General features: G+C 35.0%; 1 protein-coding gene across 1 annotated transcript in view; it reads left to right on the forward strand.

The window, feature by feature from the left end:
• Sbf2 (SET binding factor 2) overlaps positions 1-27068 on the forward strand; it is a 444817-nt gene that overhangs the window by 351104 nt on the left and 66645 nt on the right. The window contains exons 18-25 of the mRNA XM_027942390.2: positions 4531-4701; positions 6647-6909; positions 9590-9762; positions 10646-10719; positions 12411-12606; positions 15926-16053; positions 17678-17853; positions 21656-21801. Coding sequence (XP_027798191.1) covers positions 4531-4701; positions 6647-6909; positions 9590-9762; positions 10646-10719; positions 12411-12606; positions 15926-16053; positions 17678-17853; positions 21656-21801 — 1327 coding nt within the window. The remainder of the gene's footprint in view (positions 1-4530; positions 4702-6646; positions 6910-9589; positions 9763-10645; positions 10720-12410; positions 12607-15925; positions 16054-17677; positions 17854-21655; positions 21802-27068) is intronic.

The raw sequence follows: 27068 nt of genomic DNA on the forward strand, positions 1-27068 counted from the left end.
TAGCAACCAACTTTTGCTACCTAATTGTTTTCTATAAAACATTAATAATAATCCTTAGTGTCTAACATTTCAGAAAAGAATTTTTTCAGTTGCTTCAAAAAAAAAAATTTTTCCAAAACTTTTAGTTTTACTCACAGAAAACAGATTCTAAAGAATAAAATGGACCCCCCCACACACAAAAAAAATGCCTATTGAAAATCTAGTCTGCTATTTTCTAAGAAATAATGATAAAAAAATTTTTCTAATTATTTATACACAGTACTGAGAATTGAACCCAGTGCCTTACACATGTGAAGCAAGCATTCTACCACTGAACCACAACCCTAGACCTGAATAAAAATTTTTGAAGCACCTTTAACTTTTAGAAGCGAAAGCAATAGCTATGGAAAGATAACTCAAATCATTTACTGAAATTTTTTTTTTTTTTTTTTTTTTTTTTTTTTTTTTGGTACTGGGGATTTAAACCCAGGGGCACCTAACCATTGAGCTACATCTTCAGCCCTCTTTTTAAAATATTTTTTATAGAGGGAGTCCAATATCACCCTGATTCCAAAATAGAAAACTTCAGACTAATATCTCTAATGAATATAGAAAATCCTCAATAAAATTTTGGCAAATTGAATACAAAAACAATATCAAAAAGATTGTGCACCATGATCAAGTAGGATTTATCTCAGGGATGCAAGGTTGGGTCAACATACGGAAATCAATAAATGTAATTCATCACATCAATAGACTTAAAAATAAGAACCATATGATCATCTCAATAGACATAGAAAAAGCATTTGACAAAATACAGTACCCCTTTATGTTCAAAACACTAGAAAAACTAGGGATAACAGGAACTTATCTCAACATTGTAAAGGCTATCTATGCTAAGCCTCAGGCCAACATCATTCTAAATGGAGAAAAGCTGAAGGCATTCCCTCTAAAATCTGGAACAAGACAGGGATGACCTCTCTCACCACTTCTGTAGTTCTTGAAACACTGGCCAGAGCAATTAGACAGACAAAAGAAATTAAAGGAATAACTATAGGAAAGGAAGAACTTAAACTAGCACTATTTGCTGATGATATGATTCTATACCTAGAAGACCCAAAAAACTCCACCAGGAAACTTCTAGAACTAGTAAATGAATCCAGCAAAGTGGCAGGATATAAAATCAAAACCCATAAATCAAAGGCATTTCTGTATATCAGTGACAAATCCTCTGAAAAGGAAATGAGGAAAACTACCCCATTCACAGTAATCTCAAAAAATAAAAAAATAAAAAATACTTGGGAATCAACTTAACAAAAGAAGTGAAAGATCTATACAATGAAAACTACAAAACCCTAAAGAGAGAAATAGAAGAAGCCCTTAGAAGATGGAAAGATCTACCTTGCTCATGGATAGACAGAATCAATATTGTTTAAATGACCATACTACCAAAAGCACTATACAGATTCAATGCAGTTCCAATCAAAATACCAATGGCATTCCTCATAGAAATAGAAAAAGCAATCGTGAAATTCATCTGGAACAATAAGAGTCCCAGAATAGCTAAAGCAATTCTAAGCAGGAAGAGTGAAACAGGTGGTATCGCTATACCAGACCTTAAACTATACTACAGAGCAATAGTAACAAAAACAACATGGTACTGGCACCAAATAAGGCTGGTAGACCAATGGTACAGAATAGAGGACACAGAGACTAACCCACAAAATTACAACTATCTTATATTAGACAAACGTTCCAAAAGCATGCACTGGAGAAAGGATAGCATCTTCAACAAGTGGTGCTGGGAAAACTGGAAATACATATGCACAAAATGAAATTGAATTCCCTATCTGTCACCATGCACAAAAGTTAACTCAAAATGGATCAAGGATCTAGGAATTAAACCAGAGACTCTGTGTCTAGTAGAAGAAAAAGTAGGCCCTAATCTTCATCACACGGGGCTAGGCCCCAACTTCCTTAATAAGACGCCTATAGCACAAGAATTAAACCAAGAATCCACAAATGGGACGGATTCAAACTAAAAAGTTTTTTCTCAGCAAAAGATATAATCTGTGAGGTGAACAGGGAGCCTATATCCTAGGAACAAATTTTTACCCCTCACACATCAGATAGAGCACTAATCTCTAGGGTATATAAAGAACTCAAAAACTTAACACCAAAAAAACAAACAACCCAATCAATAAATGGACCAAGGACCTGAACAGACACTTCTCATAAAAGGATATACAATCCAATCAACAAATATACGAAAAAATGCTCATCAGTCTCTAGCAATCAGAGAAATGCAAATCAGAACTACTCTAAGATACCATCTCACTCCAGTAAGAATGGCAGCTATTATGAAGACAAACCACAAGTGTTGGTGAGGATGTGGGGATGTGAGGATATGCAGGTGGGACTGCAAATTAGTGCAGCCAATTTGGAAAGCAGTATGGAGATTCCTTGGAAATCTGGGAATGGAACCACCATCTGACCCAGCTATTCCTCTTCTCGGACTATACCCAAAGGACCTAAAAACAGCATATTACAGGGACACAGCCACATCAATGTTTATAGCAGCACAATTCACAATAGAAACTGTGGAGCCAACCTAGATGTCCTTCAGTGGATGAATGGATAAAAAAATGTGGCATGTATACACAATGGAATTTTCCTAGCATTAGAAAAGATTAAGATCATGGCATTTGCAGGTAAATGGATGGCATTAGAGAAGATTATGCTAAGTGAAGTTAGCCAATCCAAAAAAAACAAATGCCGAATATTTTCTCTGATATAAGGGGGGGGTGATTCAAAGTGGGGTAGGCAGGGAGAGCATGGGAGGAAGATTACCTCTAGATAGGGAAGAGGGGTGGGAGAGAAAGGGAGGGGGAAGAGGGGTGGGAGAGAAAGGGAGGGGAAAGGGGAATAGCAAGGATGGTGGAAGGTGATGGCCATCATTATACAAAATACATGTATGAAGATGTGAATTTGGTGTCAACATACCTTATATACAAACAGAGATATGATAGATTGTGGTATAAAGGTGTACTAAGAATTGTAATGCAAAAAAAAAAAAAGAGAGAGAGAGAGTTCATGTATAATGGCGTAATTTGGCATGAACATACTTTATATACAGAGTTATGAAAAATCATGCTGTGAATGCATAATTATGAATGTAATGCATTCCACTATTGTCATGTATGTAAGAAATTAATAAAAAATATTTTTTATTTAGAGGCAGGATCTCACTAAGTTGCTGGCTTCAAATTTGCGATCCTCTTGCCTCGTCCTCCTTGGCTGCTAAGATTGCAGGCATGTGCCACTGTGCCTGGTGTGAATTCTTTTTAAAAACACAGCACTAGGGTTATAGCTCTTGCCAAGCATGCATAAGGCCCTGCACTCAACCCTCAATATCACCAAAAAATAATTTTAAGTACGTAAAGTATTATCAGAAGTTTCAAGACAAAATATTAACTTTTGAGAAACACAGTCCTAAGTGAGGAGGGGGCATAGTAGTGCAGATTGGCAAATAATTTATTTTCTAATTTGTTTTCAGTTGTTTTTGGAAGACCATTTGGTATAATGAAAAGGTCAGGGGCTTTGGAACCAAACTTTAGGCCTGAAACCCTGTTCCATTACTTACATGATTGCTATATGGCCTTAGGCAATCATGTAACCTTCCCCAACCTACTGTTTTCTCTTCCTTAAGTTGTGGATATTAATGTTCATCTTACAAAATTTTTAGTATTAAACTAGATATATAAATATATATGAAGTACCTACCAAGTACCTGCAGTTAGTTTTCCTTCCCTCTGAAAATTACCTTTATTTATTTATTTGTTTGTTTGTTTGTTTATTTATGTATTTATTTTGGAGTTGCGGGGGATACTGGGAATTAAACCCAGACTATATGAATTACATCCCCATCCCTTTTTATTTTGAGAAAGCATCTCACTAAATTGTTCAGGGTGACCTCAGGCTTGCAATCCTCCAGCCTCTGCCTCCTAAGCAGCTGGGATTATAGGTGGCATACTGCTATTAATTACCTCTTAAGTATACCCTAATGCTAAAGCCCAGCAAAAACTCCAGGAAGGAATGGTTACTTTCCCATACTCAGATTTAGTTACTAGAAAATTCCCTTGAAACCCAGAAAAGTCTTCTTGGGAGTATGCAAGCCAAACAGCAAGCAGCCAGTTGAGAACGTAGTGGGCTGGAGTGAACAGTAGTGAGAGAATAATTCCGTGAGCCACGAATTCAAGATTTGCCCTCATTCTGTGTGTAAAACTAAAGTTTCATATATTCTCTATGTAGTATCTTTGATTTTTAACTGTTACTAAATGCCCATTTTGATAGGTTAAGTAGGTAAACTGAGACCCTAAAAAATTTGATAACAAGCTCAAGTTTGCCAGTTAAAAGTGAGTAGGATGCTGATTGCTAAACCTTTGGAGAAATCCTTTGACAATCTCTCCAGTTGACTGTGGCACCTGTGAACTTCTGAACTGTTTACAACTCTTGCAACCACATGGTGATAAATATTGTGTGTTCTTACAGAAACTAGCCCCTGGAGTCAGCCAGTTTGCCTACACCTGTGTGCAGGACCACCCCATTTGGACAAATCAGCAGTTTTGGGAGACAACTTTTTATAATGCAGTGCAAGAACAGGTTCGCTCCCTATATCTCTCAGCAAAGGAAGACAATCATGCCTTACATCTGAAGCAAAAGGTAAGAGAAAAGAAGGGTACTTATATGAGGCTAGAATTTTGATATTTAAGAATACTTACACAGATATTCCAAATCTAGTCATTTCCTACTACTGTATATTGGGTTTACTTTAGATACCCTGTGGTATCTTCTTTTTTGTTGATTTTGGCATATTTTTCCATAATAACTTCCCTACAATCATCTTAATCATATTTTAATAAATAAGAATTCTTTGGAAACAATTATAGGAAAGTGAAAAGAAAGAACAAACCTAAAGTATAACTGTATGCAACTTGCTTTCTTGAAGAAATGTCAAATTAAATTTAATTTATTCTAGCTTGTGGTCCAGTGGCAGAGTGCTTCCCTAGCATTTGCAAAGGTCCTGGGCTTGATCCCAAGCACCACAAAAGAAAGGGAGGAGGTGAGATGGCAGCAAAGAAGAAAATAGTTAATTTACTCTAAAATATATGTAAAATTAAATATGCCAGCAATAAATTTAGGTTTTCTGTTAGGAATATTTTGTATGTTTCTGTATATCCCAATAGCATATAATTTTTTCAAGAACAAATTTAAAAAATTGTTTTTAATTTGAAAAAGTAGTTTAAATAGTTTGAAATTTTAAAATTTACTAGCTTTCTGGTATCATACAAGTCATGTTACCTCTGTATGCCTTATTTTCTCATTCATAAAATTAATAAATATGATTATTGTAAGATTTCAATATTTAGTACTTGTTAAAACTCATTGAAGAGTACCTGGCACATAGTAAATAATAAGTGGTTTTATTTGTTTATTTGTGGTACTAGGGGTCAAATTTAGGACCTCATGCACATGCTAGTCAAACACTGTACCATTGAAGTACATCTCCAGCTCTAAAAAATAAGCATTAGAAGTTATCATCCTCATGAATTTGAACTTAAAGCAGCCTAAAAATTAACTAATTATCAATTTTTATTCACTTAAGAGTAATTTTTAGTTCTACTTGCTGGGCAAGTACATCACTGCTGATCCTTTCGATCATTTTTCATTTTAAGTTAGCTTTATACAATATAAAATAAATTTTTTTGGTATTTTAACAGACCCTACCAGTAGTATTCAAATATTTCTGTGCCTTATATTATTTTAAATATAGTATTTGTCAATTATTTAATATAAGAACAAACAGCATTGACATCTGCCTGGTATGCCACATTGTTCTTCACGACCTATAAGGTGCTATGCAAATGTCAATCACCGTTGTTATCACTTAACTCTTCAGCCAACTAGGAATACCCTCTTAAAAATCCTACTGTTAGGACTAGGATATAGCTGCAGTGTGTGCCTAGCATGCACAAGGCCTTGGGTTCAATCCCCAGCTCACATCACACATACAAAAAAAATCCTACTTTCACCTACCAACTCATGTGTATAATAATGTTTGACTCCCACAATTACCAGGAAATCTAGCTATATTTTTTGTGACCTTAGTTAATCTATCATCATCTCCCAAAGAGCAGAAGAAGAAACATATTATCATACTATTAGCAAATGTTACTGGAAGAACTGTGAGTCAGAATTTATTGTAACTAGTAGCTTAAAAGAAATCAAGCCATAGAGATAAATAAATACAATGAAATTTTAACAATGAGAAATATCCATCTGTGTTTTGCTTCTGCTGCCTTAAGTCTGTTTCTGAGATTCTAAAGACTAGGTTTTGTTCTGTAGTAATTGTTATATTTTATGTTTTCATTTCTGCTGCTATTGATATGTAATAGAAGATGTTTTCTTAATTTTTAGATAATCCATTTTTTTGATTTTTAAATATTTTCTTGATATTTTTGTCAAAAATAATGAATGCTTATAAAATATATAGAAACATATAGAATATTCCTAAGAGAAGACCTAGATTTAAAATATCATTCTGGTTTTTAAAGCTCATATGAAGTGATGGATGTTCTTCTTTGGCTTGTGTTGCTCTGTTTTCTAGGATAAGCTTCCTGATGACCAATATCAGGAGAAGACAGCAATGGACCTGGCAGCCGAGCAGCTACGCCTTTGGCCAACTCTGAGCAAATCAACTCAGCAGGAGCTAGTGCAACATGAGGAGAGCACTGTCTTTAGTCAGGCCATTCACTTTGCAAACCTCATGGTCAACTTGTTAGTTCCACTGGACACAAGTAAAAACAAGCTCCTGCGAGCATCAGCACCTGGCGACTGGGAGAGTGGGAGCAACAGTATTGTCACAAACAGGTACTGGAAAGTAAAAGCACAGAGACCCTCCTTCTGTTTTTTTTTTTGGGGGGGCAGTCTTGGCTTAGCAGAAAGTGTAAAGTATTTTGGACAAATATTATTGTTACTATTTCAAAAATTAACCATTTTTCCCCATCTTCAGCTCAGCTTTTCTCTACTGAAATACCTTTACTTCATTCTACTATTCTTAACCTTCTCCCACATACTCTTCTCTTCCATGATCTAATTTTCCTAAAGTTTTACCCACTACTGATCCAGCCCTTCAGTTAAATTCTGCTAAAGCAATTTATAGAAAGCAACCTGAAAAATTACTAGTAGCTCTTGCTTACCAAAGTGATTATTGGCTTCTCAGCCCTCCTTTACCTCAGCTTATCTGTGGAATATACCTAATCGTGTGCTCAACCGTGCCTTCCCCTCTACTCTCCAGTGACTTCCCATACCACTGAGAATAAAACCCAAAGTCTTTATCATGGCCTTCAGGACCTAACAGGACCCTGATTATAGCTTTGACCTTCTTTCCTATCATTCTTCTGTCAACCAGCCTGCTAATACTTGGTTTACCTACTCATACTAGTTCCAGATGCTCCAAGCATAGTACTACCTTAGGGCCTTTGTACTTTTTATTTCCTTATACTTTCTCTGAAATAGCTACAAGAATCACACTCTTATTTAGGTTTTAGATCAAATGTCATCTACCAAGAGACTCTCCTGACTTCCCTATCTCAAGTATCACCTCTAACATTCCATCTCCACCTTGCTTTTATTATTCTTTCATGATATTTTCTACAACCTGATTTATTTTCTTGTATTTTCTTATTGCATATCTCTTGTCTATTTTGTTCAATGCTATATCTCAGCTTCTTTGCAATATAGTAAATACTCATTAATATTTTGTTGAGCAGATGATTAAATGAATGAATAAGTGAACTAATCAACTAAGCAGTGGTAAAATTCTACCCTTTTTGATCTTCATTGCTAGATGTTGCAACATCCTGGTGGTTCTTCTAGCTCTCCTAAATTCCTCTTCTCAGGCTCTTTCAGGCAGTTCCTCTTCTCTTTCCATTCTCAGTCCTGCTATTGCTCTTCACATTCTGTTGGAAAGCTCACTCACAGTCCTAACTCTTTGGCCCTGAACTCTGAATCTTCCTATCCAGATAATTTTTTTTTTTTTCCTCAAAAACATTTCAGAGGGCTGTGGTTGTGGCTCAGTGTTCACCTAGCACACATAAGGCTCTAGGTTCAATGCTCAGCACCACATAAAAATAAAATAAAGGTATTGTGTCCACCTACAACTAAAATATATATATATTTAAACACACACACACACACACACACACAAACACACACATACACATACACACACACACTTCAGAATTTCTGCTCTCCCAGGCTAGACAGTGTGGATCCAGAATTTACATATACAGTCATCTGCTCAGACCTCTTATTTCATCCTGTAAGGTTCTAGTTCATCCTTTGGTTATTTTATGTGAACAACCTAGCTTAGGCCTTATTACTTCAAGCCATAATTATTATAATAGTTTCTTAGTTGTTTCATTTTTTTCCTTCTTCTCCTTCAGTATTTATCTCATTGTTTCATTCCTCTCTTTCTGTAATTACTACCACAAGAATCTTCCTGAAATGATGCTTCCACATTCCTTTACTGTTCATAATCTTACAGATTATTTTATCAATTCTGGACTCACCTGCTTGATTTTTAAGATCTTCCTTAGTGTGTACCAGCTTTATCTCTCAGTGCTATTCAAGTTGATCTCCACTATGACTGTCAATAACTGTATTTTCCTTTTTCTTTAAAGATGTCATTAGATGATCATGATCTTTCAAAGTCTGCATAGTGAGTAGATAAGGCATCTAAGTTCTTTAATGGTTTGGGATAATGTGATGGCCATATTCTCTGCTAAGCTTTACTTTAATAGTTTTCAACTGATGTGGTTGGTTTTGGAAGAAAGAAGTGAGTAGGTTAGAACAGACAAATGAGTCTTTTCTGTGATTAATAGTCAATTTGTTGAATAGTGGGAGATGAAATAATTAACAAGGTCATGGATTGAGCTTTCATATCTGCTTCATTTCAAGTTTGTTCCCCTTTCTTGCATGATTTTTTTTGCATACAGAAGAATAATGGTTTCAGGGTGGCCCAACGGGTTGTGACTCACTCAGAGAAGTGCCAGCAAAAGAAAGGGTCATAGGATAGTTTGGTTCTTCCTTATGAAAAAATATGCAAGTTGCTAAAAGAAGTTCTTTTACTCATCCTTCTAGGGTACATGTTCCCCAGTTGCCAAAGATAGCCACATTACTTTGTCTGGTTCTGTGTAGTAATTAACTTAAGAGAACAAGTTATTTTGGAAGATTCAGGCAATAGATAGTAACTGAGACAGTTCTCTGTTAATTTTTTTTGTGGTTCCTGAGTTCTTTTTTTGGAGAGTCACAGAAGGTATTCCCTACAGAAACAAATCTGGGTCCAAAGGATAATGCTAGACAGTAGTTTCCAAAAGTAGGCAAGTAGAACATCATGTTTTACTACTGTCTTTTATATAGAAGTCATGGAGTTGAGTGAACCCCTTCCTACTTCTAGCAAGTTTCAGTTGCTCTGTAAATCAACTTATATAGTTGTCATTTGTTGAATTTGAGTACTGACCATGACTTCTGCCTTTGATTTTCCTAGTATTGCAGGAAGTGTAGCTGAGAGCTATGATACAGAGAGTGGGTTTGAAGATTCGGAGAACAATGATATTGCCAACTCTGTTGTGCGGTTCATTACTCGATTTATTGACAAGGTTTGTACAGAAAGTGGAGTTACTCAGGATCACATCAAGAGCCTTCATTGCATGATACCAGGTAATCACTTTGCAAATATTAAAAATTAAGAATATTGGAGATAATTGAATTCAGGATATTACCTGTAATACCTGTCTACAAGTAATTTGGCCATGTTATTTATCTTCTGGTTTTTTAATATCTTTAAATTGTGATAGCATATATATGAAACATAAAATTTGCAATCTTAACCATTTTTTTAATTTTTTTTAGTTGTAGATGAACACAATGCCTTTATTTAGTTTATTTAGTTTTATGTGGTGCTGAAGATTGGATCCAGTGCCTCACACATGTTAGGCAAATGCTCTACCGCTGAGCCACAGCCCCAACCTCTTAACCACTTTTAACTATATAATCCAGTGGCATTAATTGTGTTCACAATGTTGTGAAACCATCACCACTATTTCCAAACCTTTTTCATTACCCCAAGTAGACACGACAGTAAACAACAACTTTCTGTTTCCCCACTCCCCAGTCCTCCATAATATCTAATTTACTTTCTATCTCCATGAATTTGTCAATTCTAGATATCTTCTATAAGTGGAATCATACAATATTTCAACCTTTGTGTCTGGCTTATTTCATTTATTTAATGAATTTTGTTCATTTAACATTTTCAATATTTGCGCATATATCAGAACTTCCATCCCCTTTTAATGGCTACATGATATTCTATTTATGGATTTGCCAAATTTGTTTACCCATGAATATTCACATACAAGTATCTTTGTTTTCAATTCTTTGGAGTATCCACTTTAGAATAGAATTGCGGGGTCATATGGTAGTTCTGTTTAACTTTTGAGGAACCACCAAACTTTGATTAGTTTTAAATTCGAAAATAGCTTTGATTGGTCTTTATTCCACTTGTGCGCTCTTTCATTTTGAATACTCTGACTCATCCTAGGAATTGTAGCTATGCATATTGAGACCCTAGAAGCAGTGCATCGGGAAAGTAGAAGACTTCCACCTATACAGAAGGTAATTATTCCAGACTACATGCCTTCATCTCTTCTCAAAATCTGCAGCAATAGTTGTGTTCCATAAATTACCTTCTCCAAACCTCTTACAAATGCAATTCTGATGATACATTAACTCTCAGAGGAGTTTGTCATGTAGAACCTTATAAAAAGGATAAAGTAGGAATAGTATCCTTTCTTGGATTCAATAAAAGAACACTAGTAACCTCTTTTGAATCTTTATAAGGGAACAGAATTATGAATAATCCTAACTTCCAAACCCAACCCAAGATTTTATGCCCTGCCTACTTCTCCCCTACCCACCTCCCTCCAAAAAAAAAAGAATTTAAGCAATTATCATAAAAGCAGTCAGTTCCCAAGTCTGGCTGTACATCACAAGCAGCTTGGAAGTCTATTAAAAATTCAGAGTCCTGAACTCAACTCAGCCTCCAGGAATCAGAGTACCCTGGGACATGGCCTGGAAATCTGTATTTTAACAAGCTTCCCAGATGATTATTTTGCAGTTAGCTTGATACTAATCTGAGGACTAGGGTTCAGGACCCTCTTGCCTATGAAACAGAACTATTAAAAATAAATTCAAAGAGAGACCAGAAGACAGATAGGAAAAATAATTGTATCAGAAAATTCAGACACAATACTCATTAATAGTTACATTTACATTTATATTTAGCTTTAAGCCTCCTAGAGCCAGCAAAAAGCATAGTGTTATTTTATATAATTTTTATCACTTAGTAAAATATAAATGTATTAGACATTTAGGAGAGATTTCTTTTTTCTGTGTTCTGATCTCTTCAGAAGAATGGAACATATAATTCCTCATAAAAAGGATACTGAGTCCAAATTTCTCAAGGTGTATAAATGTTTATTATTTGGCCAAGAATAGGTCTTTTTTAAAACATCCATATGTGTGTGTGTGTGTGTGTATTTTTTTTAAGTTGTAGATGGACACAATAACTTTATTTTATGTGGTGCTGAGGACAGAACCCAGTGCCTCAAATGTGCGAGGCAAGTGCTCTACCACTAAGCCACAACCCCAGCCTCTAAAACATCCATTTTTTAAATATTTGTTAAGTAATAATGCTCTTCGTATAAAATTTAAATGTGAAAGAAGCATACATTGTTCAAAGTGAAAGTCCCCCAGTCCTCCCTATCCTATTCCTACCTCCACCATTAACCATTAAACTACCACCTTTAACAAGTTGGTTCATATTCTTATTTTTTTCTTTTCGAAAATGGGATTATAATATGCAACTGATTTGTAGCTTGCTTTTCTTAATGTTACAGGGACTAGGGATGTAAATCAGTTGGTTGAGTGCTTTCCTAGAACATGCAAGGCTCTAAGTTTATTCCCCAGCACTACAAAAAACAAAAATAATGTATGTATTCTGGTCATCTTTATTTTAATACATAGAGAGCTCTGTCATTTCTGTTAAGTAGAAAAATGATCCATTGAATGGATCTGTCAAACATGTGACTTATTTCCCAGTGATTTTACTGTGAACAAGCAATGCTGGAAAGACTTGACAATTGGATACAGAAACTTAACTTCTGCCTCTTCCCTAATCTGTTTTCTCATTTGGCTACCTAGGAAATCTGGTTCAAAGTTTTTAGGTCTGTACATAAAAAGATAACCTTGGTCTAAGTGTTAGAAAACCCTAAGATTTGTGTTTAAAATACTTTCACTGTTGTTAGCCCAAGATTCTTAGACCTGCTCTACTGCCAGGAGAAGAAATTGTATGTGAAGGTCTTAGAGTCCTGCTGGATCCTGATGGCAGAGAAGAAGCTACTGGAGGTCTTCTTGGAGGCCCTCAGCTCCTGCCAGCAGAAGGAGCCTTGTTCCTCACCACATACAGAATTCTCTTCAGAGGGACGCCCCATGACCAGCTAGGTATGACTCATACATTGTCAGATCATGTTTTTTGTTCATTTGTGTGGTGTTAGGGATTGAACCCAGGGCTTTGCACATGTTAGACAACACTCTACCACTGAGCTACATCCCCAGCTTGCTATCAGAACATGAATGTTTATGTGGCACAGTAGGTTTTCATTCTGTGCAGTGATTGCAGATCATTTCAAATCTAGAATAAGATTTTGGCCATACAGGTATTTTGGGAGGATGCTTTTGTCTGTCATAGTTAATGATAATTTAGGTAATAAATTTTTATTTGAAAAATAAAGGGTATCTTCTAACCAGTAAATCAAGGGTTCATTTGCTGAGGCAATTATAATTGTATGGGGTGAGTATTATGACCTAGAAATATTTACAATATCTAGATTCTTAATGTGTACACTGCTGATTGGCCCCAGCTTTTTGACTCCTATGGTCAACTATAAAGCTGTGATCGTTTTTGTGGAAAGATGAGCTAAACAACATAGGATTGTCTGGTACACTCTAATCCACTTCAGTCTTATCCCATTTCAGTTACTCTTGCTTCCCTCTTAGCAGAAAACTTCTCTTCTACTCATGAAACTCTCATAACGTCTATTTCTATTTTCTACTACTCTATATAGCCTTTTTTATTAGAAAGGAATAGGAAGATCTCTCCATAATTAATCTACATTATCTTCTTTAAAATCACTGTAGTCTCTACATAAAATTTCTTATTAATTGGAAAAATGCCTAAGGTTTAGGGCAAAACTTTTAGACTCAAAGTGAGAAAGCTCAGGTCTGGATTGCTTTTGACTAATCTTGATAGCTTAAGTCAGTGACCTAACCTCTCTTGACTTCATTTTCCTCTTTTATAAAATTAGGGAATTGGGGGCTGGGGTGGTGGCTCAGTGGTAGAGCACTTGCCTGGCATGTGTGAGGCCCTGAGTTCAATCCTCAGCATTGCATATAAATAAATAGATAGATAGATAGATAGATAGATAAATGTCCATTGACAACTAAAAATATATATATTTTAAAAATTAGTGAATTGACTTTCGTTGATGATAATTTGGTGGTTCTCAACCTTAGCTGTTTATTTGAAAAAAAAAAAATTACCAATTTCTAAGACTGGGGATGTAGTACTTGCTCAACACGTGTGAAGCCCTGAGTTAAATCCCCAGCATCCCCACCCCCCCCCAAAAAAAAAATATATATATATGTATACACATGTGTGTGTGTGTGTGTGTGTGTATTTGTAGGCCCAACCCTCCAACAATTAAAGAGTAGAAATGGAGAGACTGCAGGTATTTCTTCTGTTTTTGTTGTTCTTGTTGTTATTGTTTGGGGGTTTTTGTTTGTTTGTTTGTTTGTTTGTTTTGTGGTTCTAGAGATTGAACCATGGTCCTTTACCACTCACTCAGCTATATTCCCATACCTTTTTATTTCTTTGATTTTGAGACAGAGTCTTGCTAAGTTGCTAAGGCCAGCCTAAAACTTCGAATTCTCCTGAGTAGATGTGATTATAGGCATGTGCCACCACCTGGAATATCTATGTATTTCTTAATCCTCACAAGTGATTGTGATAAATATTGAGGATTGAGAACCCTTTTGTGTTAAATGGCCACTAAAATTTCTTCTTTGTCTGAAATTATTCATTCAGTAGCATTTGACGATCATGCACTACATATGTACTGTGTATTTTGTTGCAATGAAATTCAGACATAAAAAACATAGAGTCATTAAAATCTTAATCACCCCTTTAAAGGCTCTGCCTTTATATACAGTCACATTCTGAAGTATTCAGAGTGTCAGAAAATGAATTTTGGAAATACACAGTTCAGCCTCTAATTGTATTACTGATTTATCCAACAATACTATAAGAGAGAGTCATTCCTTATTTTACCTCTGAAATGTACCCTTCTTTAAATCTTTACAGTTGCATTATTCCTAAGCTGGATAGAATCAAGATGGTTTAGTATATTGGTCATAAAAGATTATTTACCACATAATGAGCAAAAAGCTCATAAGTTTCAAAAAAGATAAGTCTATAGGAATAGTTGTGCTTATTTTGAAAAAGTGAAAAATAAAGCAAAATTTCTTAGCCCTGTTGGCATGTTGCTGTTCCTAAATTACATTTAAATGCAAACATATTTTTTTAGATATTTTTATTAGTTGTTGATGGACTTTTATTTCATTAATTTATATATGGTGCTGAGAATTGAACCCAGTGCCTCATGTATTCTAGGCAGGCGCTCTACCACTGAACCACAACCGCAGCCCACAAACATATATTTTTTTTAATTTTTATTGTTGGTTGTTCAAGAAACTAAATATTGAGTACCGATTGAGTATCCTATGTTTAACCTTTGAGTTTAAGCTTCATATAAAAGGATAATCAGAGTTTTTCATTTTAAGGATTGACAGATCCAGGAAATGAGAAATTCTGATGATGATAATAAGTTTATGTTTATAAACCCAGAAGTGTGGCACACACCTATAATCCCAGTCACTGAGGAAACTGAGGCAGGAAGACTGCAAGTTAAATAACCTATCGCAAAATTTAAAAAGGTCTGGGGATGCAGCTTAGTGGTGAAGTGTACCTAGGGTCAATGCCTAGTGGTGGGGGTTGGGGCCAGGGGCAGTGGAGGACATTCAGGTTTTTAAGTCAAATAAACCTAGTTTAAATCTTATCCCTTCTTTCTTTCTAGCTGTGAGAACTTATTTATTATTCAGTACTGTTCTTATAATGTTACCTATTCCTGTTCCACTGCTTATAATGCCCTCCTTCTTCCCTCTACAAATCCAAATTCTACTCTCTATTCAAAGCTCACTTTCACTTCCACTTCTTACAAGAATCATTCTCTATTTATCTAGCATTCAAAAATCATCTCCTTTTCTGAAATATTTCAATCCTTGAATAGTCGATTCCCTCAAACCTAGGAGCTAATCACACATTATTATATTCTGCATGTGACTTTCCTCCTTTAGGGAAGTAGGAGCTGCCCAAGCAGAATTTGTGAGTGCTACTTCTTTTCTAGGCCCTCATCTTCATAACCTAATGGTTGATATTTTCCTATTCTTGCTATAATATTTAAACTTCTAAAACTCTTAGGCTTAAGTCTAATCTATCTTCCAAAGACATATATTCATAATATAGCAGCCTTTGCCACATATTGAAACTTTAAAACCTGTTCTCTTTTACTTTATCCTTACAATAAATATCTTGGATGTCTTTTCAATAATTACAAATACTTAAAACTAACTGATCTTGTGTAACACATAGTTCATAGGGGAGATAGAAGTGCTATTGCTGAGTCTGTGTCCTATCATCCTACAGTTGGTGAACAAACAGTTGTACGAAGCTTTCCCATTGCCTCTATCACTAAGGAGAAGAAGATCACAATGCAGAACCAGCTACAGCAGAACATGCAAGAAGGACTACAGATTACATCAGCAACTTTTCAGGTATAGTTCATACTCCTTGTCTGAAATGCTTGGAACAAGATGTGTTTCAGATTCTGAAAGGTTTTAGATTTGAGGATATTGGCATGGCCTTTACCAATTGAGCATCCCTAATTCAAAAATATAAAATCTAAATCATTCTGAAATTGAAAATTTTTTGAGCATTGAAGTTTCAAATTTTGGAGTGGTTCAATTTCTTATTTATGGTTTAGTTATGCTCAACCTATATTAAGAAAAGAAACCATTCTTCTAGTATTTAAAAATTTTTTCTGAGTGGGCATGTTGGCACATGCCTGAAATCCCAGCAGCTCAGGAGGCAGAAGCAGGAGAATAGCAAGTTCAAAGCCAGCTTCAGCAACTAAGCAAGGCCCTAAGCAACTTAGCAGACCCTGTCTCAAAATTTTAAAAAGGGCTATGGATGTGGTCAGTGGTTTAAATGCCCCTGGGCTCAATCCTTGGTAATATATAAATATATATCAACCTAGTGATATTGTAGCTACTTTCTGTGGTCGTGGAGTCAGAATGTCTGGGAAAGTAAATCTTCAGATGACTAAACTCATGAATAGTTTCATCCTTCGATTCATGAGTCCCTGGCCAGCCTAGAGTATCAACAGATTATCAAATTTTAGTGTTCTTTGAAACTCAGACACATGAGGGCTCTTTTTCTCTGACAAGTTATATCTCAATTCTTTAGATAAAAATCAATTCCTCTAGCATCTGTTTCAGAAAGAAATTCCCTATGGCTGGCTCTTCTATGGAAGAGGTAAAACTCTTGAGAAGTATAACTTGGGCTAATGTACTGTTGGTACTAACTGCGTAATCCCTGATAATGCAAGGGTTTTTTCCAGGGGACTCTGAACATACCAAAACATAGAACTACTGATAACAAACCAATTCCTAGAAGAAGCAATCTTTTCTTAGTTTTTCTTTTTTTTTTCCCAAAGTTCACAATCTATATATCTTTTGTTTTTCCTATTCTTCCTGCCTTGTCTTTGACTTTGCAGATTTCCAATGATTCCAATTCTTACCTCATTTCTTCTAGACAAGGAACCCTCCCCTGTACCTTCTATGCTCATCTCATGAACTGTGAAGCTGTTGATATTTAGACTCCAGACCTTCTTACGTCACCAAGAGTACTAACTATCCCAGCTGCCAAAGAACACTATACTCAAATAATGCCTGTCTATTCTGGTTAAGATTATAATCAAACTGATTTTTTTTTCCCTAGATTTGATGTATCCCTAGGTACAAAGGGACATTATTAGGTCAAATTCCCTATCTAGAACCAGCAGTTAAAAAATAAAAAGGGCATGCTTGCTACTTCAGACATTACAAGTTTATTCCTCATCCCATGGTAGAAAAGATAGTCTTAAAGAAACCCAACTTCAAAAATCTGATTTTCCTTGCCAGTTAACCATACATGACAAGGTAACTTTTCTGGGCCTTTTTTCACTTTCAAAATTAAAAGCCTGTATTGTACATTATCAAGAGTTCCTACAGTCTCCAAAGTCTTGCCATTTAGTTTTGTTATTTTTTTTCTGTATGTTTTGTTTGTTTTGTTTTAGTAATTTGGGGGGAGTTGTCTGGAAATAGTACTTCTGATATGTTTAATCTCTTTTGTCTCTAGTTGATTAAAGTAGCATTTGATGAAGAAGTCAGTCCGGAAGTAGTAGAGATCTTTAAGAAACAACTAATGAAGTTCCGTTATCCTCAGTCCATCTTTAGCACCTTCGCTTTTGCTGCTGGACAAACTACCCCACAAATAATTTTACCCAAACAGAAGGAAAAGAACACTTCCTTTCGGTAAGAATAAAGACTGGTCTCTTAATTTCAACCCTCCGTAACTGATTGTCAGAGGAAGTACTTTATGTCCAGGTGTAAAATGATTGCTCTTTTTAATTTCTGTCAAGACCATTGGGCCAAGCTCAAGAAGCTATGGAACAGCAGCATTGATATGGGTAACAAGTTTGAAGATCTTAAAAACTATAAGAGGCTTTGACATCCATTGCTCATGATGCATTTTTATGACATGAAATTCTGTTTTCTCTTTTTTTTCATATTAATCTTTAACTGCCTTTGAACAGTAGCCCTTGCATCTTTTATTAATATCCAGACTGAGTGGACAGTTTTGTTTTTTGATCTAGAAACAGGAGTTTTTATTTTTCTTTTTTCTTTTTTTTTGTAACTTTATTTTGAATAATTTCAAACTTATAGAAAATTGACAACAGTAGTTCAAAGAATTCTTTACCCAGATTAACCAGTGGTTTATATTTTCATTATATTTATTCTGTGTGTGTGTGTGTGTGTGTGCGTGTTTGTACATTCATAAAATCACTTCAGGTGTAACTTAATGGGTGGTGGTGGTGGTAGTTTGAGGGTTTTTGTGTTTTGTTTTGATACTGGGGATTGAATCCAAGGGTTCTTTACCACTGAGCTATATACCCAGTCCCTTTTTATTTTGAAACAGGGGTTTGCTAAATTTCTGAAACTGGTCTCAATCTTGCAATCCTCCTGCCTCAACCTCCTGAGTCACTGAGATTATAGGCATATACCACAGTGCCCAGCTTAAGGATATTTTTTGAAAAATTTTTCCCAGCTAGGGTGACAACATTTTTATTTTTTCATACTAAAGGCAATTCTTAAAATTTTTAAATTGCTGTATCTTTCTTAAAGCTGATAAAACAGCTACATACGTATGATTTATATATATTATATACACACTCAACAGCTATGTATTTATAACACATATTATATATAAATTTTTTAACCACTATGTTAACATACAAAATGCCCTTATCCTTGAACATCAATATACATTTTCTAAGAGAAAAAAATCATTATCTCAACCTAGATATAGTAAACAACCAAAAAATTTGTCCAGGTGCAGTGACGCATACCTTTAATCCCAACAACTCAGGAGGCTGCAGCAGAAGGATCATAAATTTGGGGCCAGACTCAGCAACTTAGAGACCCTTCTTAAAATAAAAAATGAAAAGAGCTGGGGATGTAGCTCAATGGTAGAGTGCCCCTAGGTTCAATCCCCTGCACTGCCCAAAAAACAAAAAAGGAAAGAAATGTAATTAATGTAAAACTTTTACCTAACATACAGTCTGTATCCAAGAGTGTAATGACTCTTCTTTATTGCTATTTTGTTTTTTTGTTTGTTTTTGTTTTCTGATTCAGAATCCAATCTAGGATCAAGCATTGCATTTAATTGTCATATGAATCCTTATTTTCTGACAAAAATTTTTAGAAATCAATACTGAAATTTTCATCAATTTTAACTCTTAGAAAATAACAATTGATTTAAAATTCCCTACCGTTAGTGATAAAATATAGAACCTGATTTTTTACTTCACTCACCATTAATAACCTAAAATATGGGCATCTGCTGGCACAAATTACATATTAGAATGAGCTTTGCAGGCTTTTTGCCTGAAAGTTAAGTAGATTGGAGATATGGAAGATTTGAGGTTCCCAGCAGTATGTCATTTTCCCAAATGCATAACTAGCCACCAGTATTACATATTACCTGGTAAGTGAAGGGGACCATAGATAGCATGAACAGTTTCCTAAGGATTTATAACAGTAAGTAAAGCATTTTATCTTAGCACTGCAGGGTCACACAGACAATCCTGCCTATGATCTTTGTTACGCTAGCCCTCAGTGGAAGAAGCAATGCTTGGCATAGTGTTTTAGAAATGCTATACAGGGGCTGGAGTTGTAACTCAGTGGAAGAGTACTTGCCTAACACATGTGAGGCACTGGGTTCAATTCTCAGCACCACATATAAATAAATAAAATATAGATCCATCAACAACTAAAAAATATTTTTAAAAAAGAAATACTATACAAACTCAGAAATATGTGCATGTGTGTATGTGTGTGTGTGTGTGTGTGTATATATATTATATGAGTTTCAGAAATATGTAACTGTATCAAGCCTGTTGTACCAGCTCAAGAGATATATAACAATTTAAAATTTTAAGAATTGAGCCAAGCATGGTGGCACATGCCTATAATCCCAGCAGCTCAGGAGGCTGAGGCAGGAAGATCACAAGTTCAAAGCCAGCTTCAGCAACTTAGCAAGGCCCTAAGCAATTCTAAATAAAATACAAAAAACGGCTGGAGATGTAGCTCAATGGTTGAGTGCCCCTGAGTTCAATCCCTGGTACACGCCCCCCCCCCAAAAAAAAATTGCCTGTGTGTATGAAAAAAAAGCTCTAGCTGGAAAAAAAAATTCAGAAATACCATTGAGTTTAGGTTATACCTGAAAAAAATTGCAATACCAGTATTTTATGATTCCCAACAGTTATCTTAAGCATGTTTCATTTCATAATCTCCAGGTTTGCACTGCAAGTAACTAAAATGGTCTGGTAAATCTATTTGACAATAAAAGAATCCTTATCATTTTCACAGAACGACAAGAAAATACAAAAAAAAAGAATTCTTTATCAGAGAAGAACATAATCAAGAACAATCTTACTTAAAATCTTCTTCTCTATCTGATTAATGAGGAAATTGCTTCTTTAGTTAATTCACTAGAGTATAAATACTCTGGATTTTCTATCAGCAAGAAAGGGAAAGCTATTTGAATAAATAAAATATTTTTAGGTCCAAATAACTTACATCTTAGTTTCTCTCTAATTAAAGCTGATTCTGAAAAGAATATTCAAGTTTCTGTTTCTTTCTTTTCTCCTCTCAAAAGGGGAGCATTCTTATATCTTATAAAGCCTACAGCTTTATAAGATAAAACTACATGTGAGGTAGGACATCACATGTACACACTTAAAGCATTTAGGAGATAAGTCATGGAGACAGTCATGCTAAGTGAAATAAGTAAATCCCAAAAAACCAAAGGTTGAATATTTTTGCTGGTATTTGGAAGCTAACCCACAATGGGTGGGGGGCAAGGCAAAGTTCAGTAGATTACACAAAAGGGGAATGTAGGGAAGGAGGGAGATAGGAAAAAGAAAGATAGTGGAATGAATCTGACATAATTTTTCTATTACATATATGAATATACCACAGTGAATCTCACTATCATGTACATCCATAAGAATGGGGTCCTAATTAGAAGAAGATATATTTCATGCTTGTATAATTATATCCAAATGGATTCTTCTGTCATTTATAATTAAAAATAACCAATCTTAAAAAAAAAAAAAGGAAAAGAAGCCCAAAGTGCTGCCAACTGTAATTGTCATATGACCTCAAAAAATGTCTTAATTGGCAGAGAAGGGGTCAGGTTGGCTTTCCAAGTAGGGAGACTTCTGCAAGCATAATTTTGTGGGACTTTGGTGGCATGGAGAATCAGAATGGGTTCAGGCTGTACTTAACCAAAAAAGGCTACCCCAGGGAGTTTAGATTTAGGTGATAAGCAGTTTTTTGCCTAAGTGTCCTCCTGATGACAGTGGAGTCTTATATGAAGTTTGTCTACTGCCACATCTAAAGAAGGAGAAGCTTAACAAAAGTATGTATAATACAGTAGACTGTACGTATGGCTGTGGGAACAGAGAAGAAAAAATTTGAGCTATGTGGGTGTCAAAACTATAAGTGTACCTTTATATTAAATTGACATTCTCCTTGATTTTATTACTTGTAGCACTTTCTCAAAAACAATTGTGAAAGGTGCCAAAAGGGCAGGGAAAATGACAATTGGGCGGCAGTATTTATTGAAGAGGAGGACAGGAACAATTGTGGAAGAGAGAGTAAATCGTCCTGGATGGAATGAAGAAGATGATGTATCTGGTATGTTAAGAACCATTTTTCATGATTTAGTTTTTTTATTCTTATTTGAATAAGAAATGACAATGTAGTTGCACTTAACCTTTTTAATTTTTTTAATTAATTTTTTATTTGTTTTAACTAGTTATACATGACAGTAGAATGCACTTATATATTTTGATATATCATACATACATGGGATATAATTTCTCATTTTTCTGGGTATACATATTGTATAATCATATTGGTCATACAGTCACATATATACATAAAGTAATAATGTCTGTTTCGTTCTATCATCTTTTTTATCCTCACATCATCTGCCTTCCCCTTCTTTCACTTCCCTCTACCTAATCTAAGGTAACACTATTCTTTTTTTTTTTGCCTTTATACATGTACTTTGTTTTTTGTTGTTGTTGTTGTTTTGTATTACAGTTCTTTTTTTTCCCCTTATACCATCTCTTTTCTTTTTGATTTTATTATTTTTTTAAATATACAACAACAGTGGAATGCATTACAATTCTTATTACACATATAGAGCACAATTTTTTGTATCTCTGTATATAAAGTATGTTCACGCCAATTTATGGCATTATATATGTACTTTTTTTCATTACAATTCTTAAAAAACATATATATATATACCACAATTTTTATATCTCTGTTTGTATATAAAGTACGTTGACACCCAATTCAAGTCTTCATACATGTACTTTGTATAATGATGTCCATCACATTCCACCATCCTTGCTAATCCCCTGCCCACTCCCTTTCCCTTCCACCCCTCTGCCCTATCTAGAATTTATCTATTCCTCCCATGCTTTCCCACCCTACCTCACTATGAGTCAACCTCCTTATATCAGAAAAAATATTCAGCATTTGTTTTTTTAGCATTATATTCTCCAACACCATCCATTTATCTGCAAATTGCATGATTTTGTTCTTTTTTAATGCTGAGTAAAATTCCATTGTGTGTATATGCCACTTTTTTTTTTGATCCATTCATCCACTGAAGGACATCTAGGTTGGCGCCACAATTTAGCTATTGTGAATTGTGCTGCTATAAACATTGATGTGGCTATGTCCCTGTAGTATGCTGTTTTTAAATCCTTTGGGTATAGTCCGAGGAAAAGAATAGCCAGATCAAATGGTGGTTCTATATCCAGTTTTTCAAGGAATCTCCATACTGCTTTCCAAATTGGCTGCACCAATTTGCAGTCCCACCAGCAACATATGAGTGTGCCTTTTTCCCAACATCCTCGCCAACACTTATTGTTGTTTGTCTTCATAATAGCTGCCATTCTGACTGGAGTGAGATGATATCTTAGAGTGGTTTTGATTTGCATTTCTCTGACTGCTAGAGATGATGAGCATTTTTTTATACATTTGTTGATTTATTGTATATCCTCTTCTGAGAAGTGTCTGTTCAGGTCCTTGGCCCATTTGTTGATTGGGTCATTTATTTTTTGGTGCTTAGCTTTTTGAGTTCTTTATATACCCTAGAGATTAGTGCTCTATTTGTTGTGTGAGGGATAAAGATTTGCTCCCAGGATGTAGACTCTCTGTTCACCTCACAGATTGTTTCTTTTGCTGAGAAGACACTTTTTAGTTTGATTCCATCACATTTGTTGATTCTTGGTTTTAATTCTTGTACTATAGAAGTCTTATTAAGGAAGTTGGGGCCTAATCCCACATGATGAAGATTAGGGCCTACTTTTTCTTCTATTAGATGCAGATTCTCTGGTTTAATTCCTAGGTCCTTGGTCCATTTTGAGTTAAGTTTTGTGTATGGTGAAAGATAGGGGTTTAATTTCATTTTGTTGCATATGGATTTCCAGTTTTCCCAGCACCATTTGTTGAAAATGCTATCTTTTCTCCAGTGCGTGTTTTTGGCACCTTTGTCTAATATAAGATAATTGTAATTTTGTGGGTTAGTTTCTGTGTCCTCTGTTCTGTACCATTGGTCTACTAGCCTATTTTGGTGCCAATACCATGCTGTTTTTGTTACTGTTGCTTTGTAGTATAGTTTAAGATCTGGTATAGAGATACCACCTGTTTCACTCTTCCTACTAAGGATTGCTTTAGCTATTCTGGGTCTCTTATTTTCCCAGATGAGTTTCATGATTGCTTTTTCTATTTCTATGAAGAATGCCATTGGGATTTTGATCGGAATTGCATTAAATCTGTATAGTGCTTTTGGTAGTGTGGTCATTTTGATAATATTTATTCTGCCTATCCAAGAGCAAGGTAGATCTTTCCATCTTCTAAGGTCTTCTTTGATTTCTCGTTTAGGGTTCTATAGTTTTCACTGTAAAAATCTTTCACCTCTTTCATTAAGTTGATTCCCAAATATCTTTTTTTTTTTTTTTTTTGAGGTTATTGTGAATGGGGTAGTTTTCCTCATTTCCTTTTCAGAGGATTTGTCACTGATATACAGAAATACCTTTGATTTATGGGTGTTGATTTTATATCCTGCCACTTTGCTGAATTCATTTACTAGTTCTAGAAGTTTTCTGGTGGAGTTTTTTGGGTCTTTTAGATATAGAATCACATCATCAGCAAATAGTGCTAATTTAAGTTCTTCTTTTCCTATACACATCCCTTTGATTTCTTCTGTCTGTCTAATTGCTCTGGCCAGTGTTTCAAGAACCATGTTGAATAGAAGTGGTGAAAGAGGGCATCCCTGTCTTGTTCCAGTTTTTAGAGGGAATGCCTTCAATTTTTCTCCATATAAAATGATGTTGGCCTGAGACTTAGCATAGATAGCCTTTCTGATGTTGAGATATGTTTCTGTCATCCTTAGTTTTTCTAGTATTTTTAACATAAAGGGATGCTGTATTTTGTCAAATGCTTTTTCTGTGTCTATTGAGATGATCATATGGTTCTTATCTTTAAGTCTATTGATGTGATGAATTACATTTATTGATTTCTGTATGTTGACCCAACCTTGCATCCCTAGGTTGAATCCCACTTGATCATGGTGCACAATCTTTTTGATATGTTTTTGTATTCGATTTGCCAGTATGTTATTGAGAATTTTTGCAACTATATTCATTAGAGATGTTGGTCTGAAGTTTTCTTTCTTTGATGTGTCTTTGCCTGGTTTTGGGATCAGGATGATATTGGCCTCATAGAATGAGTTTGGAATTACTGCCTCTTTTTCTATTTCCAGAAGTAAATTGAAGAGTATTGGTATTAGTTCTTCTTTAAAGGTCGTGTAGAAATCGGCTGTGTATCCATCCAGTCCTGGGCTTTTCTTGATTGGTAAGCTTCTGATGGCTTCTTCTATTTCCTCACTTGATATTGGTCTGTTTAAGTTATGTATATCTTCCTGACTCAATCTGTGCAAATCGTATGACTTAAGAAATTTGTCGATGCCTTCAAAGTCTTCTATTTTATTGGAGTATAAGTTTTCAAAATAATTTCTAATTATCCTCTGTATTTCTGTAGTGTCTGTTGTGATATTACCTTTTTCATCATGTATGCTGGTAATTTGAGTTCTCTCTCTCCTTCGTTAACATGGCTAAGGGTTTGTCAATTTTATTTATTTTTTTAAAGAACCAACTTTTTGTTTTGTCAATTTTTTCAGTTGTTTCTTTTGTTTTGATTTCATTGATTTCAGCTCTAATTTTAATTATTTCTTGCCTTCTACTGCTTTTGCTGCTAGTTTATTCTTTTTCTAGGGCTTTGAGATGTAGTGTGAGGTCATTTATTTGTTGACTTTTTCTTCTTTTAAGGAATGAACCCCATGCAACGAATTTACCTCTTAGTACTGCTTTCATAGTGTCCCAGAGATTTTCATATGTTTTGTCTATGTTCTTATTTACCTCTAGGAATTTTTTTAATCTCCTCCTTGATGTCTTCTGTAACCCATTTTTAATTCAGTAGCATATTTAGTCTCCAGGTGATGGAGAAATTTTTATTTTTTATTTTGTCATTGATTTCTAATTTCATTCCATTATGATAAAATCATAGTACTATATCTACTTTTTTGTATTTGCTAAGAGTTGCTTTGTGGCATAGTATATGGTCTATTTTAGAGAAGGATCCATGTGCTGCTGAGAAAAATGTGTTTCCGCTTGATGCAGGTTGAAATATTCTATATATGTCAGTTAAGTCTAAGTTATTGATTATGTTATTGAGTTCTATAGTTTCTTTATTCAACTTTTGTTTGGAACATCTATCCAGTGGTGAGAGAGGTGTGTTAACATCACCCAAGATTATTGTGTTGTGGGCTGGGGATGTGGCTCAAGTGGTAGCGTGCTCGCCTGGCATGCGCGCGGCCCGGGTTCGATCCTCAGCACCACATACAAACAAAGATGTTGTGTCTGCCGAAAACTAAAAAAAATAAATAAATATTAAAAAATTCTCTCTCTCTGTCTCTCTCTCTGTGTCTTTAAAAAAAAAAAAAAAACGATTATTGTGTTGGGGTCAATTTGACTCTTGAACTTGAGAAGAGTTTGTTTGATGAACATAGCTGCACCATAGTTTGGGGCAAATATATTAATGATTGTTGTGTCTTGTTGGTGTATGGTTACCTTGAGCAGTACGTAATGTCCATCTTCATCTCTTTGATTAACCTTGGCTTTAAGTCTACTTTATTTGATATGAGTATGGAAACCCCTACTTGCTTCCACAGTCCATGTGAGTGGTATGATTTTTCCCAGCCTTTCACCTTCAATATGTGTATGTCTTTTCCTATCAGATAAGTCTCCTGGAGGCAGCATATTGTTGGGTCTATTTTTTAATCAATCTGCTATGTCTTTTGATTGGTGAGTTTAAGCCATTAACATTTAGAGTTATTATTGAGACATGGTTTGTATTTCCAGCCATATTTGTTTATTTTTGTTATTTTACTTGAATTGGTTTTCCTCTTTGATTAGTTTTTCCTTTAGTGTCCTACCTTCCTCTGCTGATTTTCATTGCTGTTTTTCATTTCCTCCTCATGAAATATTTTGCCAAGGATGTTTTGTAGTGTCAGTTTTCTAGCTATATAGTTTTCTTTTAACTTTTGTTTATCATGAAAGGTTTTTATTTCATCTTCAAATCTAAAGCTTAATTTTGCTGGATACAAGATTCTTGGTTGGCACCCATTATCTTTCAGAACTTGGTATATATATATGTTGTTCCAGGATCTTTTAGCTTTAAGGATATGTGTTGAAAAATCTGCCGTTATCCTAGTTGATTTTCCCTTGTACGTAATTTGATTCCTTTTTCTTGTGGCTTTTTTTTTTTCCTCTCTCTCCTTATTCTTTATGTTGAGCATTTTCATTATAATGTGCCTTGGTATG

Source organism: Marmota flaviventris, chromosome 9 (genome assembly GCF_047511675.1).
Source record: "Marmota flaviventris isolate mMarFla1 chromosome 9, mMarFla1.hap1, whole genome shotgun sequence".
Classification (NCBI taxonomy): domain Eukaryota; kingdom Metazoa; phylum Chordata; class Mammalia; order Rodentia; family Sciuridae; genus Marmota; species Marmota flaviventris.